This window comes from Mastigoproctus giganteus, chromosome 8 (genome assembly GCF_048544385.1).
Source record: "Mastigoproctus giganteus isolate SK-2022 chromosome 8, ASM4854438v1, whole genome shotgun sequence".
NCBI lineage: Eukaryota > Metazoa > Arthropoda > Arachnida > Uropygi > Thelyphonidae > Mastigoproctus > Mastigoproctus giganteus.
This window is the reverse complement of record NC_143582.1, coordinates 165,910,020-165,926,154: the sequence shown is the minus strand read 5'-3', so window position 1 is coordinate 165,926,154 and position 16,135 is coordinate 165,910,020. Positions and strand designations below refer to the sequence as shown.

The window sequence follows — 16,135 nt, the reverse complement described above, 5'->3', positions numbered from 1 at the left end:
TTCTCAAGTATCACTTGTTGCATATTTTACATGATATAAAGTGTTTAATTAGAGACATCATTGACAGCATTCTGAGTTACATACAGCACGATGAACGCCCTGATGATTTTATCAAGACGGTAACATCAGATAGTTTTAATCCCCGCAGGCTATTCAAAGCGAGAAATTCTTCGGTTTTTTAAAAATTTTCTTTTGATATCGCTTTTCACTTGAAATTTTTAGGAAACTAGCATTTAAACAGAGTGCGGTGCTGATCTTTTGATAAGGGATATACGTACACTGGTGTTCAAAGAAAGTGCCTCACCCCTTAAAATTGTAATTGTTGTCCGAATAATGTACGTATATGGCAATATTTCTTACACATTGCATCAGATAAGATTGACACGCGTAGATGATGACGTAATGTTACTTTCAGCTATATAAGCACGCTCTGCAAGAGTTACAATCATTCCTTGCTTGTGTCAGGATGGCAAGTTATCTGCAGTTGACGCCCCGAAGAAAGAGTGCTATTGTTGTTTTACGTGAGACAAATTGCTGCCAACCATTAGAGACCATTTCAATCTGCCAAGTAACTGCATCTTTCAATACGCGACTCTGCTCCTTTTCATCGGGCCAAAAGTGTAAGTAGGCACTTCTGTAGTTACTTTAGCTTCATTTCTGCATTAGAGGTTCGACAGTAATGTGTTTACATTTGTTACAGGTGGAAGAATGGTGCATTACAACTCTTAGCTGGCCAGGAAACAGCCCGGACCTGATTCCCGGCTGTTTCCTGGGCTGTTGGCATCATGTGGAATCTGCAGTTGACAGAAAGAAACCAAAGACCCTTCCTGAACTTCAGGAAGCCATAACTGGTGTTTAAAACCACGAATTATCAGTTGATTATCTTCAGAAATTGATCTAGTCAATGCCTCGACGGTGTGCTGCTGTCATAAGGGCCAGAGGCGGTTCATCTAAATTTAGTTTGCACCTGGTGAACTTTTCATGTAGTTTTCCATTTAAAATGATAAACTGAAGCAAACTGATGGCTTCTGATAACATTTCAGCCATAATTGTCGTGTTTATTAAAACTGTTGTTAAAGGTTGCAAATGCTCATTTTGGAATATTTTGAGAGCACCTGTCAAATATTACTGTTGTTTATATTTCTATTTGTGATGCTAGTCATTAATGTAACATACTATCGCGAAAAAGGGTTAGAAATGTGAAATTCCAAGGTGATGAACTTTCTTTGAACACTAGTGTAGGTTGTGCCAAAACAAGATAGCATTCGAAGAGCATGTTGACGTAAACGTGGGTATTCAACAGCATTTTTTCCATATTTGAAGAGGATCGAATCGCAACAAATAGAGACTTCAGAACATTATCTTCTGAGGGCGCAATTTATTCCATCCGTAAGTCATCAGGTGCTTTGGAGACATCAATCAGGTGTGGTTAAAAAGCTAGTTTCAGTGTAAGATCACGTTTCTCAAAATCAGCAAACTTTTCATTGTATTCTTCAATCAGGGAGTCTAGAACAGCTGTGTATTCTTTCATGTCGCATTTTCTTAATTATTTGTTTGTAACCTGTTCATTAATTACTTTTGCCAGTTCAGAAAGTGTTTAGCTAAAAGTTCTGATCGGGTAGGCAAGGTTTTGAAAAAGTTCAGCTTTTTCCGAAATGCCTCTATTTTAAGCCACATATCATATATAGATTTGGTTTTACCTTGCAAAAAAATATTCAGATCATATTGCTTTGACACATAAAAATGCATAACAAATTATATCACATAAAAATGCAATATTTCTGAAGAATTAAACTTTTGACAATTCACACTGTTGATTCAGTTCCTCAAAAAAAGCTTGTGATTTGTTTTCGCAAAGATAAAAGCTTGACAAGTATTCGTCCTTGCGACAACCAGCGAACTTTAGAATAATATGGCAGATCCACGCTGAATGTTCCATCATCAAGCTGAAGCATGTTGCGAAATTGGCGATAACTTTATTTAAAGTGTCACTTAGAACGGCAGATTTGGCGCACAGGTTCTGCTGATGAAGAATGCAGTGAAAGGAAATCAAAGTATCTGGATCTGGTAATTCTTTCTGTAGTAACACAACAAATCCTTCGTGTTTTCCTCTCATGGAAGGTGTGCCGTCTATGCATACACTTACTAAATTACATAAATTTAGTTTCGCTTCACGGTATTTTTCTATGAAGATGTCAATTCTACGTGTCCTGATAGTAAGGGTACCCAAAGCCAGTAACTCCTCGCGACAATGAAAATTCGCAGTAATAACACGAATAAAAAATAACACCTGCGATGAGTCAGTAATGTCAGTGGACTCATCCAAGGCGATCGAATAATAAATGTCTTCGCTCTGGCATATATTGCATGAAGCTGTTGTTCTGTTATATTACCGGCTAATTCATGTTGCTGATCAGTTATGGTCTTCTTTGAAAAAGTTTGTACTTATTAGCTGAATCTAAACATCCTACAACTTCAACAATGCTTTCTTTTATGATTTCCATATCGCTAAATGGCTTACCTCTTCTTACAATTATATATTCTACTTTATATATCGCTTCAGTGATGTCAGTCCCTTGTCCTGACATAGTTTTGAATACTTGTTGTTGCTGCTGCTGCTGCTGCTTTCCATCTTTAATTTTCTTAAGTGTAGACCTTCGAGGTTCTCCTTCTAATTTAGCATATTTGTTGTGCTTATGAGTCGCATAATGCTGAAATACATTGTATTTCTTCACTATTGCCAATGTGGCGTCGCAGAACAAACACATCATTTTATCTTTCACCACAACAACGTAATACTGCAATTCCCATTCTTCATCGAATATTCTCTTTTCTTCCTTTAATGCTCTTTTCTTATTTCTTGACATAATCGGGTTACCAGTAAAAATTAAAAACACAGATTGACTGAAGATTCAGTTTTAAAGGAAATAAGCACTGGAAACCGATGACCCTAGGAAGGATGACCGGCATGCCAATGATATTAACAGCAGTCAGCGAGATGAATCATCGTTGCCTTACTGGTGGTAAGGCAACGATGCCAAATGAAGTTCAGTTTCAAGTGGAAGTGATGCCATATCATCTATATAGGAAATAATAATATTCTGTAAAGATTAGTAAATTAGAATAAATGCTTTATTTTGTATTTACTTTAATATATAATTCGTTATTATTTTCCTTAACAAATATGTACGTTAGTGCAAATGCATCATTTTAACATAGCTATCTACCAAAGTAGTTAAATTAATTAATTAAATTAATTAATTAAATTGGCATCGTTTTTGTTATATCTCATATTGTGACTGCCTTCACAACGAGTTGCCATGGTATTGTACTACCTCGAATAAATAACACTCACCAGCGGAGAAGGCTATTGTTATTTATTCTCAGCAGATACCACCACCCAGACGGCACCGTTTGAAATATGGCATGGATAAAGATCTCGCTTATCCTCATACTATCCCTATTAGATTTAGGAAAACAATAAACATGGAGGAAGGTGATAGTAAGAGAGGTAGAGGAAGGAAAAATGCCGTAGAAGGAAGAAAGGGACAGTTACTCCTTCACCTCACACTACTCAAAAGCTCATAAATTCCTCGAATAGGCAACGCTTCCCCAGTAGAGAAGATTGTTGTTACATATTCTCGGAAACTCAATGGCAATCAGGCCCCCCCAGACGGCACCATTTCAAAGCTTGTTGGCTTCTCTTCGGTTCAGGTACCCTGGTGTTGCAATAGTGACAACCCAGTTATGAAGTATAACTTCACAATATGAGAATTGCCTGATGGTGCGTAGTGATATAGACTATAAAGTCGATATCACTACACTACTACATATTAATCATTCTACCTCATGCTACGAGGTAGAATGACTAATATGTAGATTAGTGCAAATGCATCATTTTAACATACTTCTCTACCAAAGTAGTTTAATTAATTCATTAAATTGGCATCTTTTTGGTTATATATCATATTGTGACTACCTTCACTTTGTGAAGTTATACTTCATAACTGGGTTGTCACTATTTCAACACCAGGGTACTTCCCACCCACCGAAGAGAAGCCAATAAGCTTTGAAACGGTGCCGTCTGGGTGGTGGTGGTATCCGCTGAGAATAAATAACAATAGCCTTCTCCACCGGTGAAGTGTTATTTATTCGAGGTAGTACAATACCATAGCAACTCCTTGTGAAGGTAGTCACAATATGAGATAAAACCAAAACGATGCCAATTTAATTAATTAATTTAACTACTTTGGTAGATAGCTATGTTAAAATGATGCATTTGCACTAACCTACATATTAGTCATTCTACCTCGTAGCATGAGGCCTTTGACCTTAAATACTTTATAGTCTATTTTCCTTAACTAGAAAGGGCAATGCATACATTTTATTTAACTATAAAATATCGGTGTAAATACACCATAGTTAGCTCATAAAAATAAACTATAATCGTAGTGTAAAGACATCGATTTAACTGAATCTCATATTGTGACTACCTTTTCACAATGAGTTACCATATATTGCACTACCTCAAATGTTGTTGTTATTTGGTTTTTAGGAGCATTAGCAACTAGGGCCATATTGCTCCGGGGATATGCGGTGGTCATTCCCTGACCTTTCCGCATCCTCCGTATTTGGTGGTTACGGGCTCGAACCCCGGTCTAATCAAGAAGGCTGTGCTACGCACTGCTGGACCTGCCCACCTGGCTACGGAGGCGCCACTACCTCGAATAATTAACGCTTCACTAATAGAGAAGACAATTGTACCCATGGACTGGAGATGTGCAACTGTGACCCCAAGTCACAAAGGAGAATCAACGAGCAACTCAAGTAATTATAGACCTGTTAGTTTAACTTCTGTTCCAGGAAAATTAATGGAGTCACTGGTTAAAGAAGCACTGCCGGATCATCTAGACAAGACTTCAGTTATAGCTCGGACACAGCATGGTTTTGTCAAGGGAAAGTCTTGTCTGACCAATTTGACTGGATACTATGATGTGGTCACAAAGGAACTGGATGCAGGGAATAACTTTGATATCATATATTTGTATCTTAGAAAGGCTTTTGATACTGTTGCACATGGAAGACTGCTGCACAAATTGGAGCAGTGTGGCATTGGAGGCAAATTGTTGCTATGGATAAAGAGATGGTTGAGTGGGAGAAGACAGAGTGGTAATCAATGGACACTGCTCATCGTGGATTAATGTTATTAGTGGAGTCCCTCAGGGTTCAGTATTGGATCCATTGCTGTTTTCTGTATTTATAAATGATATTGGTGATGGTATATCAAGCTTAATGTCCAAGTCTGCAGATGATACGAAGGTTGGCAGGGTTGTTAAGGACACTAATGACAGTATGCTGCTGCAACAGGATCTAGAAAAGTTGAGCAAATGGGCTGAGAGGTGGCAAATGAAGTTTAACATTGACAAATGATATTAACATATGGGAAGCAGCAACCCCAGAGTGACGTATCAACTTTGTGGTACTACACTGACAGTGGTAGAGAACGAAAAGGACCTGGGGGTAATTGTGCAGGCAGATATGAAGTTTTCTGAGCAGTGCAGACGGTTTGCAAGAGTAGCTCATAGTGTCTTGTCAATGATATACAGGAAGTTTTCTAGCAGGGATAAGGAGGTGATTATCCCCTTATATAAGGCAATGGTCAGGCCACGATTTGAGTACTGTATACAGGTCTGGGGGCCTCATTTTAAGAAGGATGTAGAGCTGCTGGAATGAGTACAGAGAAGGGCAACAAAATTAGTGAATGGAACAAAGGGTTCCTCTTACGAAGAAAGGCTTAAATTTTGCAAATTACAGTGTCTGGAGACTAGGCACCTGCGAGGTGATTTGATTGAGGTGTATAAAGCCTTGAATGGTTTGAGCATGCTCAATGCTGATGGGATTCTTTCTCTTGCTCAGAATAATCATTTGAGAGGACATAAATTCAATTGAGAAAAGACAGATGTACGGAAATATGCCTTTAGCCAGCGGGTGGTGGGTGGTTGGTTGGAGGAACAGACTTCCATCCTTTGTTGTGGAAGTTGATAGCCTAAATAAATTTAAGGCTGAGCTGGACAGGTACTTGGAATGAACGGAGAGGTGAAATGGGACCGTGTTTTTTTTTTCCTTTGGCTGATACTGCATAAGCTTGCTTTCTTGCATCATATGCCTCTACTAATGCTAACTGTTACTTATTTTCAGTGGGCACCACTGCCCAGATGACACCGTTTTGAAATATGGTATGGGATAAAGTTCTCGGTTATCTTCATACTATCCCTATTAGACTTAGAAAAGAGATAAAGATGTAGGAAGGTGATAGTAGGAGAGGTAGAGAAAGGAAATGCCGTAGAAGGAAGAAAGGGACAGTTGCTCCTTCGACTCACACTCAAAGCTTAGCGGAATATATTCCTCGAATAGGTAACGCTTCCCCAGTAGAGAAGATTGTTGTTACCTATTCGAGGAAACTCAGTGGCCATCAGGCCCCCAGATGGCACCGTTTCAGGGCTATTTTGTATTTGTGTGGGATAATAACTCGACTATCCAGTTGTCCCTATTAGACTTAGAAAAGCAAAAAGGTAGAGGGAAAGTAATAGTAGAAGAAACTGTATAGAAGAATGAAAGGGACAGTAATTCCTTCAACTCACACCACTCAAGGAATAGGCAACGCTTCCCCAGTGGAGAAGGCTGTTGTTACCTATTCTTGGAAACTCCGGACATCATCAGGCTCCCCCTGGTGCCGTTTCAGGGCTATTTGGCCCTTCTTCGGTGGGTGAGCAGGTACCCTGGTGTTGTAATCATGCCAATGCCAAGTTGTGAAGTTAATTCCACAATATGACAGATGCCAAAAGGTGTACAAAATCAATTTTAAACTCATAATATATTATGCTTTGAGCATTTATATTTTATTTAAGTATGATTTTATTTAACGGATACATTTTCTTTAACATGTTATAGTTCTTTCTTAAGAAGCTCTCAGGCCTGTGACACGAATCACTGGGTGGTTGCCGTTCGCTAATTACTGAGTTGTCACTGACACCTCTCGCTAACTACACAGTTATCGATATAAATAATTTTATCTCTTCACTTTGTTTTGTCCTCTATCGATCTATTCAATATTTTTATGCCTTTATGTTTCTTTTGTACGGCATAACTGTAAACTAAATTATATAAGGTGGAATAACGATATATAAAAAAGAAAATAGGTAAAATTTACCCTAAAAATGTTTTGAGTTTGGTGTTATTGGCATAAAATAAAAGGCAGTTTTGCATTTGCATTTATGTTCTATCAGAGACATCTAGCAGTGAAAACCATTAAGTTTAATTGTTACAAAATTCATGAAATTTTCCATTAGAAAACGTTCAAATATTGTTACTTTTTTTATAACGCAGTATCAATAAATACTAATCCTCCGTCAGTGACAGTATGGTGGTTTCGCCCGTTATCACTCGTTTAGAGAGGTCTGGATTTGAGGTAGAGGGAGCAGATGTTCTCCCATCGGTTAACCAGTTACTCCGGATTTTTAAGCTCGCACAGCATGAAAATCAGCCAGTGGACACATGCTTCTACAAACATAACACACTTATGTCGATATAAGTTACGTCTGGGAGTTGTTAATACTGTATAATAATTTTAAAAACGCATCAATAAATAATATTTATTTCAGTCCCCCGCCCCCATGGCACGTAAAAATTATATTTTTGCTTTTTTTTTTTTTTTTTTTTTTTGGCACGCAAGCAAGAAAATATTAGCCTTTCCCAACTTGCCTTTTCTGGCCAAGGAAATCTGTAGAGCACACATATCTCCCCCATCTACCCCCAATACATAAATAAAATTATTCCCTTGCGAAAGACTACAACAAAAGAGCATTTAGAATAGAACAGAATAGAATAGAATCTTTAATTGCAATGATAGACATACAATTAGTCCCGTCACGGCATAGTGGTGCCAGGGGTTTACAAAACATATTTACAAAAGATACATGAGAAAAACATAAGCATTTGCTTTGGCAGGAATCTGTAGGTTAGTACTAGCCGGTTACGGTTTGCTAGCAGCTGTGCTGAAGACCGGGGATAAGGGGGAGGAATGCGCCAAGAGCAGTGATCCCAGAAGTTCGGCTCTGTAATTTTACCGGTGGCCATCTTGAGGGTGAACAGCAGCCTTCTTTCTCCGATGTAGGACCGGAACCTGCGTAGTTGAAAAGCTTCTGCTAACTGCGTTGATCTGTAGAGCTGGGGGAAGGTGGAGTTTGCTGTTGGCCCATTTTAGAAGCCAGAATTCGGCAGAGAATATTCTTTTAATGTTGGATTCGGCGGCCGAGGCCCATATCTCTGAAGCACACAGTATTTTCGGGTAAAGGATTGATAGGATGTATCTTTTTACCAGTTGTGGGTCGGTGGTGTGGAGCAGCTGTTGTTTGGCGACCCAACGTAGTGAATTCAGCCTCGACTGTATGAGGTTTATGTGATCGTTGAAAGATAGTTTGGAGTCGAAAACGATCCCCAGATCTTTGTGTGTTTGAACACTTGGAACTGAGGAGCCCTTAAGCACAGGCTCCAACGTTGTTGGGCTGCCCTTTAGAGAATAAGTTATTTGTGCCGATTTTAGGGGGTTGGTTTGGAGGTTGAAGGTATTGGGGTAGTCAGCCATGTCCTGCAGTTTGCTAGTGATTCGCTGAGTGATTTCGGCTGCCGAGTTGGATGGCGATATTCTAGTAAGGAGCTTGACATCGTCAGCATATGTGATCCAATTGCACTTATGGGTCACAAATGGCACCATGATTGCTGAGAAGAGAATGCCAGACAGGACCCCCTCTTGAGGAACACCGGCAGTTATGTGACGCGTGAAGGTCTTTGTTCCGATCTTTAGAACAAGGGTCCTTTTCGACAGGAGAGATTCTAGGAACCAGAGAACATCGCCGCGAAAATTGAAGTAGTTTTCTAAGAGACGTAGGAGATTAGGTGTATATATATATGGCATCAAATGCGGAATGGATGTCAAGATATATAACTGACAATTCCTGTCTTTGTTCAAAGGCATCTAAGATGTGCAGAGTGGTTGTTGCAAGGTTTTAGAAAACTTTGTTCATGTTTGGAAGCCAAACTTGAAGAAAGACACAGAACTTCCAGAATGGGTTAGAAGTAAACCAGATTAGTAAGGGGTTCTAATCAGTGTTTATATGAGAGTTTTCTTTTTTTTTATTTCTTTCAGATTTTGGAGGAATGAAGAACAGCCTAAAACGTGTAGACTGCAAAGCTTGGCAACTAGACATCTTAAGGAGGGAGAGGGGACCTGATAAAATCTATAAGGCCTTGAAGGGAATCAGTAAAGTGAAAGAGGGTGGGTATAGTTTCACTGGTATAAGAGAGAAGAACCCGTGGGCACAAATACAAAATGTTGGAAAGTAACAGACGGCTAGATTTCATGAAGTTTACTTTCGCGAAGCGTGTTGTAGATCACTGGAAGGAATTGCGTAATATAGTGGTCGAGAGCGGGGGCGTATTCAGGAGGAATATGCCCCCTTAACTATATGTATAAGTGTATGCGTATAAGTGTTCCAAGGTCTATCTAAAAAAACACTCAAAAACCTGGTCACCATGCCCCCGTGATATGGTACTGGTCGAGAAGAATACTTTACTAAATTTCAGAGCGGAATTTGATAGCCACTTTCGACGGAGAAGGTAGATAGAAGAAAATGAATTCTAGTCTAGGAAATACTGGGTGGAAAAAAATCCATGGTAAGAACTAGTTCCATTTCGGCCGAACTCCGCAATTCCGCTTGATTTAATTTGACTTTCCTAGATCACGTTGCCAGATCACAGCATTGCTATCGACGGATTTTTATTTTGTACTGATGCGACCTCGCTTTAAGGTTTCTTTGTAGTTATAGGTGTATAACTGATAAAGCGTTGCCATCTGTCTAATTCTCCAACTTGGCGCTCTACATGAAATTGTTCCATGGTCTACTGACAGACCGACGTCTTCCCACCCCTAATGCATCGAATAACAAATTAACTGGAAATGTTTTATGAACAGTATAATACCGAAAACAATTGGTTTTTAACTGTTATAAATATTGTTTCTTCTGAACTTTGGTAAAAGTTTCGAATATTAACGATCTAAAAGGAGAAAAACTGTACCCGATCTTAACTATATAGTTATTTTATTATTTTTTTTTAATCCTTTCAGATTTTGGAGGAATAAAGAGTCAAAATTCGACAACAACAAGCGTGAAATACCTCGGCAGCGAGATGGAAGGAGGTGCGATAGATTAGCGAAAACATCTTTTTGTTATCTTTGAATTTCCCAATATCTAAAAGATGAAGAAACCAACCATCAACAGAGCTCTGGTTCCTCTAAAAATCATGCTCTTCTGTTGGTTCGGAGGTAAAGTTTGTTTACAATTTACAACATAAGTAAATATTTACGTGAATAGCATGGGACTAACGGGACATTCCACCGATCCAAGCTATAACCACGACATAATTTAGTGGTAATGTCAATCGTTGTTTTGGTAATGATATGAATATCCTAAGCAGCAGTATTATATCCGAAACACACTTCAACGAAATGCAATGCTCCTCTTTTTTCCAAACGCAAGTATGCGAATTACTCAGTAGAGTAATTCGCATGCGTGCGTATTACTCAGTAGAATAATACGTGAGCTGTAGTACATACAAGTTTGTTTGTTTTTTTTTTTTTCAGCCTTATTAGCATTTTCAAAGCGATAATGTACTGAATACTTCAATTTTCAGTACAGTACAAGTCACGAATATCAGTAACTAATTCTAGCTTAAAGAACTTGTAGTTAGTAAAATAAATTAGGCATAAGAACTCAGCAACACACAGTAAATTCAAAATAAATGTTTAGTTTAAAGAAGGTTGCAAAACATCCGTGGCTGACGATTTATTTTATCATACCAAAACTGGGGAATAACCACATTACATCGATCCTTTTATTTCTTCAAATTTTCCGTCATCAAGTTGACCACGAGAGAAATCAGCTCTCGACAGACATACCATAACGCAATTAGCGTTTCTCCTTGCATTTCGTTAGCGCGGTGAATTTTGATTCGAAAAGCGTTTGTTTTTGTGTCTATAAGTGCACAAATCCTTCAAGAGGTGTGGACGTTCCTTCAGAATTCATTCTATTGTTTAACGGGACACAACATTAAATATTCTAATTGTTGTTGTCTCCCGCTGAAGACGAGAATAATTCTGAAGCATTTTTTAGTAAGATGAATATGTCAAAAACCCACGCAAGAAGTCTGTTTTTAGGAAATTTACAGTGAGCCTCGGCAGCAATAACTATAGTTTGAAAAAAATTTGTCTTTATATTATATTATACTGTATATATATTACAGTCCCCATTAATATATATATTATAACGGTAAAAAAAAATAATAATCAGTTTGGAAAAAGAAAGACAGAAAAAAAAAAAGGAAAGAAAAGAAAAAGATGACAGTGAATGAACGTAAGTGGCTACTATAAGCATTATCCAACAAGACGTCGCGTGTTTTGGATATTGTATATATAAAACGTTGTATATATAAAATGAGCTAAGAAACATATAAATAAGACAGAAGTAGAAATCGAACGAAAGTGGAAGGAATATGTGTCTAATTTTTTTTAATAATTATTTTTTTTTAAAATAATTTTAAATAATGTCCCCCGTTCGACTACCACAAGAGAAGGGCAAGACCATTCGGCTCCACCAACTGGAAGAGCTTCCTACGAAACTGCGCTAATGACAACCCAGGAAGGGAGAAAACGCCAACGCATGAAGTGGAACATCGAAATGAATACGCACATCATGCAAGCATACTACGAAATAACCAAGCTAGAGACCGATATGACAATGTACGCCGATATGAAAAAGATAGGTCGAAACTACATACCAAGTGGTTGGAACGATTCACAGATATTCAGGTCAACGAACAGCGGGCCAAAGAAGGATCGTCGTCACGAAGGACCTGATAGTTCCTGGAATCTTGGAAAAAATCAAGCAAGACATGAGCGATCAACTACAAATAACAAAGAATATGGACAACACGAAACCAGAGGAGGAAGAGCAAAAAGAAATACAACCCAGAGCAGTAGAAGTAGAAAGAGACGAGGTCATGATATCCAGAACAGAAGACGAGTGGAAGAAGGCCCTAACAGAATTGGAAGGAATGGACCCCACAATGACCCATGTGATACCTAAGCAGAGGCCCAACAGAACCTTGTGGAGAGTCACAGACCACCTCAATCGGCAAATAATACCACATTACCTCGACAAATAATACCACAATACTGTGCTGCCATAGCAGCAACTAGGATTAATAGACGGGATACCAGCAGCAGAAGAACCGGAAAAAGAAGGAACCGTCAGCATGGGAAAGAAGACTTCAGCAGAAGATAAAATAATTAAGATCAAGGTAGGCTAATTGATATGTCCAGTACCAACAGGATAAAGAAAAGATAGGAGTAAGAAATTGATTGGAAAAGTGAAGAGCATCCTCAGGAGAGACAGCGTCCACAGCAAACAGGAGACCAAAAATCAGAGAATAGGGGAATACTTGGACACACTGAAGCAGAACCTCCTCACACTCGGTAAGAGACTACGCCGCTACAAACAGAGCTCCCAGAGGAAAATAAACAAGCGAATCTTTGATGAGGACCAAAGAACCTTCTACAGGAGTCTCGGAGAAGACGGGAAAAACGGAAAGGCACCACCCAAACAGATGATCGAGGAGTTCTGGGGAAACATATGGAGCAGTGAAGTAAGACATAACAGCCGAGCCCCCTAGATAGAACTGGAATGGAAGAAAACAAAGGACGTACAAGAGATGAGAGAGTGAGAGATTCGGGAGGAAGAAGTAAACCAGTCGATCAGGAACGCCCACAACTGGCGAACCCCAAGAATAGATAACGTCCACAACTACTGGTACAAGAAGCTCACTTGCGAACACAAGAACTTAGCAGAGCAGTTCACTCGAATGATAAGACACTCAGACACAATCCAGAAGTCTGAAGCCTAAAGACAAAGATATAAGAAACCTAGCGAAATACAGACCAATCACCTGTCTCTCAACGATGTACAAGATCCTGACCAGCTGCATAAACAAGAAGATATCAGACCACTTGGAGAGCCAGAACATAATGGCCGAACAGCAGAAAGGATGGAAGGGGATGAGCAAAGGATGCAAGGAGCAATTGACCAATGCCGCAGTTATAGAGCAAGCCTACAAGAAACCGCGCAAACTGTACACGGCTTACATTGACTACCGCAAGGCCTTCGACTCCGTGCCTCATAGCTGGCTAATAGAGGCGCTGAAGATCTGCAAAGTCAATCCGACAGTGACAAACTTCCTAGAAGCAAAGATGGCGAAATGAAATACCACAATTAAGGTCGAGAATATCACAACCAGACCAATTCCCATCAGGAAAGAAACCTTTCAAGGAGATGCCTTGAGCCCACTGTGGTTCTGTCTAGCACTCAACTCGCTAAGCACCATGCTCAACAGCAGCAAATATGGATATAACCTCAAAGAAGGAAAGAAAAACCTGTACACCTTCACCCATCTGATGTACATGGATGACATCAAGCTGTACGCAGCAATCCAGAACAACTCCAGCAACTACTCCGGATCACCGAAGAATTCAGCAATGATATCAGAATGGTATTTGGTCTAGACAAATGCAAAATCCACGGATTGCATCAGGGGAAATTAGTCGGCCGAAACTACAAACGGCAAACTGGTAAAGAGAACGAAACCATGACAGAGGGAGAGACTTACAAATACCTGGGAATGATGCAGGCTCAGCAGTTACAGCACAAGGAAATCAAGGCCTGCTTGATCGAAAAATACTACCAAGAGACTCAGAAGCCTGCTGAAAGCACAGCTGATTGGAGGGAACACAGTTAAAGCCATAAACACCTACGCAGTCCCCGTGCTAACATACTCTTTCTGGATCATAGATTGGACCAACACCGAGCTGGAGCATATCATGAAAAAGACAAGGTCAATGATGACCTACAACACCCGAAGTCAGCAGCAGCAGAGAGAGGGAGTAACAATAGCTCGGAAAACGGGAGGAAGGGGCCTGATGAAGCAACTGAAAACAGCGATAGTTAACCTGAAGGATTACTTTGAGAACAATACAGCACACTCCACCAGGCCATAAGGAAGATTGATAAGTGGTATACCCCACTCAACCTAAGCGAGGAATCCCCTCCCGCCCAGACAGCACAAGAAACGAAGTTAGAAAGATGGGCAAAGAAGACACTCCATGGCAGACACTACAATGACTTGATGATCACATCGAGAACGTTGCTTTCAATGCATGGCTCACAAGCGAGACGCTCTTCCCCGAAACTGAAGGATTCATGCTGGCCATCCAAGACCAGGTAATCAACACCAGACACTACAGAAAATACATCGCAAAGGAGCCCGGAATATCAGATGGCACATGTCGACGATGCCACCTGGCCTCAGAAACGATCCAACACATCTCCGCGGGGTGCACGGTGATCACCCAGACTGAGTACACTCATAGACACGACCAGGTAGCCAGGATAATACTTCAGAAGCTAGAGAGGAAATACCAGTTGACCAAAGAAAGTGTACCATACTAAAAGTACGAATCCCAGGCAGTACTAGAGACCCGAACCCACAAGCTGTACTGGGTCCGCGCCATAATAACGGATAAGACAACCCCGCACAATAGATCGGATATAACTCTTGTGACAAGAAGGAAAAGGCTACTTATCTAATTGCCATAACAGTGCCCAACACCGGCAATCTCCAGAAAACTCATGAATTAAAAATCAGGAAGTACACGAACCTAAGACAGGAGATCAAAGAGATGTAGACAAGTAACGGCCATCTCGATCATCGTGTCAACCACCGGTATGGTGCCCTGCATAACAGCAATAGGTCTCCCAGAGAACATTTACAAGGAACTCCAAAAGGTCGCAATCCTGAACACTTGTAGGATAGTCAGAGAGTTCCTCGACCAACAGTAACACCAGATGTAACCATCCTGTGTACTTGGAAGTAATACCCGTCATGGGGTGGAACCGCCCAGTCAGGGAGAAATAATATAAGAGCAACAATAATAATAATACAATAAAATTTCATTTATTCATCAAAAGATGTTGTTATAATAAATAAACTTGTTAAGAAAATTAAATTTCTTGATAAGTTATAATTAATCAAATAAAACAGTTTTCAAAACGAATTCCTTAATAAACAAAAAGAAAAAAAAAAAGAAATTACTACACATAATACATTCTACACTGTATTTGAAATACGAAATGCACAAGAGATAATCCTTATGGGTTTTTGTAATTAACTTATAATATCGATGTAGATACACCATAGTTTACCCATAAATTTGAACTACGTTAAGTAGTGTAAAAGGAATCGTTTTAATTCTATCTCATATTGTGGGTGCCTTCACAACGAGATAGCTGGTATTGCATTACTTCAAATAAATAACGCTTCTCTTGTAGAGAAGACTACTGTTATTTGTTTTCAGAGGATACCACCACCCAGACGATCGTTTGGAAGTTATTGGGCTTCATCATCAGTGGGCGGGCAGGGACCCTGGTAATGCAACAAGCCATCACAGTTGCGAAGTTATATCCGTTGTGAAGGCACCCACAACATGAGATACAATTAAAACGATGCCTTTTATACTACTTACGTAATTCAAATTTATGGGTTAACTATGGTGTATCTACACCGATATTATATAGTTAATTCTACACTGTAAACAGAGAGTACTTTTTAGATATACTAAAGCAACTCCAATCCACTGAATCATTAAGAATCAAAAATTTCTTAATAAATACTTTAATTTGAAAATGGGATAATTTCTCCTGAATCTGAAATCAACGCTAGCCAACAAATTGTTAATTATATTCATTGTATGCCTTTCTTCAAATCTATTTAGTACCCTAGGGTGCGGCAAACCCCTAGGGTACTAAATAGCTTTTAGATTCCTTATATTATGTGAAAAATTCCTTTGCTCATTCAACTCATCAAAAATAGTGTTCAAATTTTTCAAAATTAAGTTTAACTTCAGTTTTTGAACTGGATGAAGGATTTTATATTTTATCAAAAATTGCCTTCTATATCATGTGCTGTAGGA

The 16,135-nt window shown here is 39.3% G+C and overlaps 1 protein-coding gene across 2 annotated transcripts in view; it reads left to right on the top strand.

Moving 5' to 3' along the window:
• LOC150081982 (major facilitator superfamily domain-containing protein 6-like) overlaps positions 1 to 16,135 on the top strand; it is a 127,257-nt gene that overhangs the window by 73,899 nt on the left and 37,223 nt on the right. For both annotated transcript variants that reach the window (XM_090379879.1, XM_090379880.1), the window contains exon 2: positions 10,184 to 10,381. In XM_090379879.1, coding sequence (XP_090236005.1) covers positions 10,315 to 10,381 — 67 coding nt within the window. In that variant the 5' untranslated portion in view covers positions 10,184 to 10,314. The remainder of the gene's footprint in view (positions 1 to 10,183; positions 10,382 to 16,135) is intronic.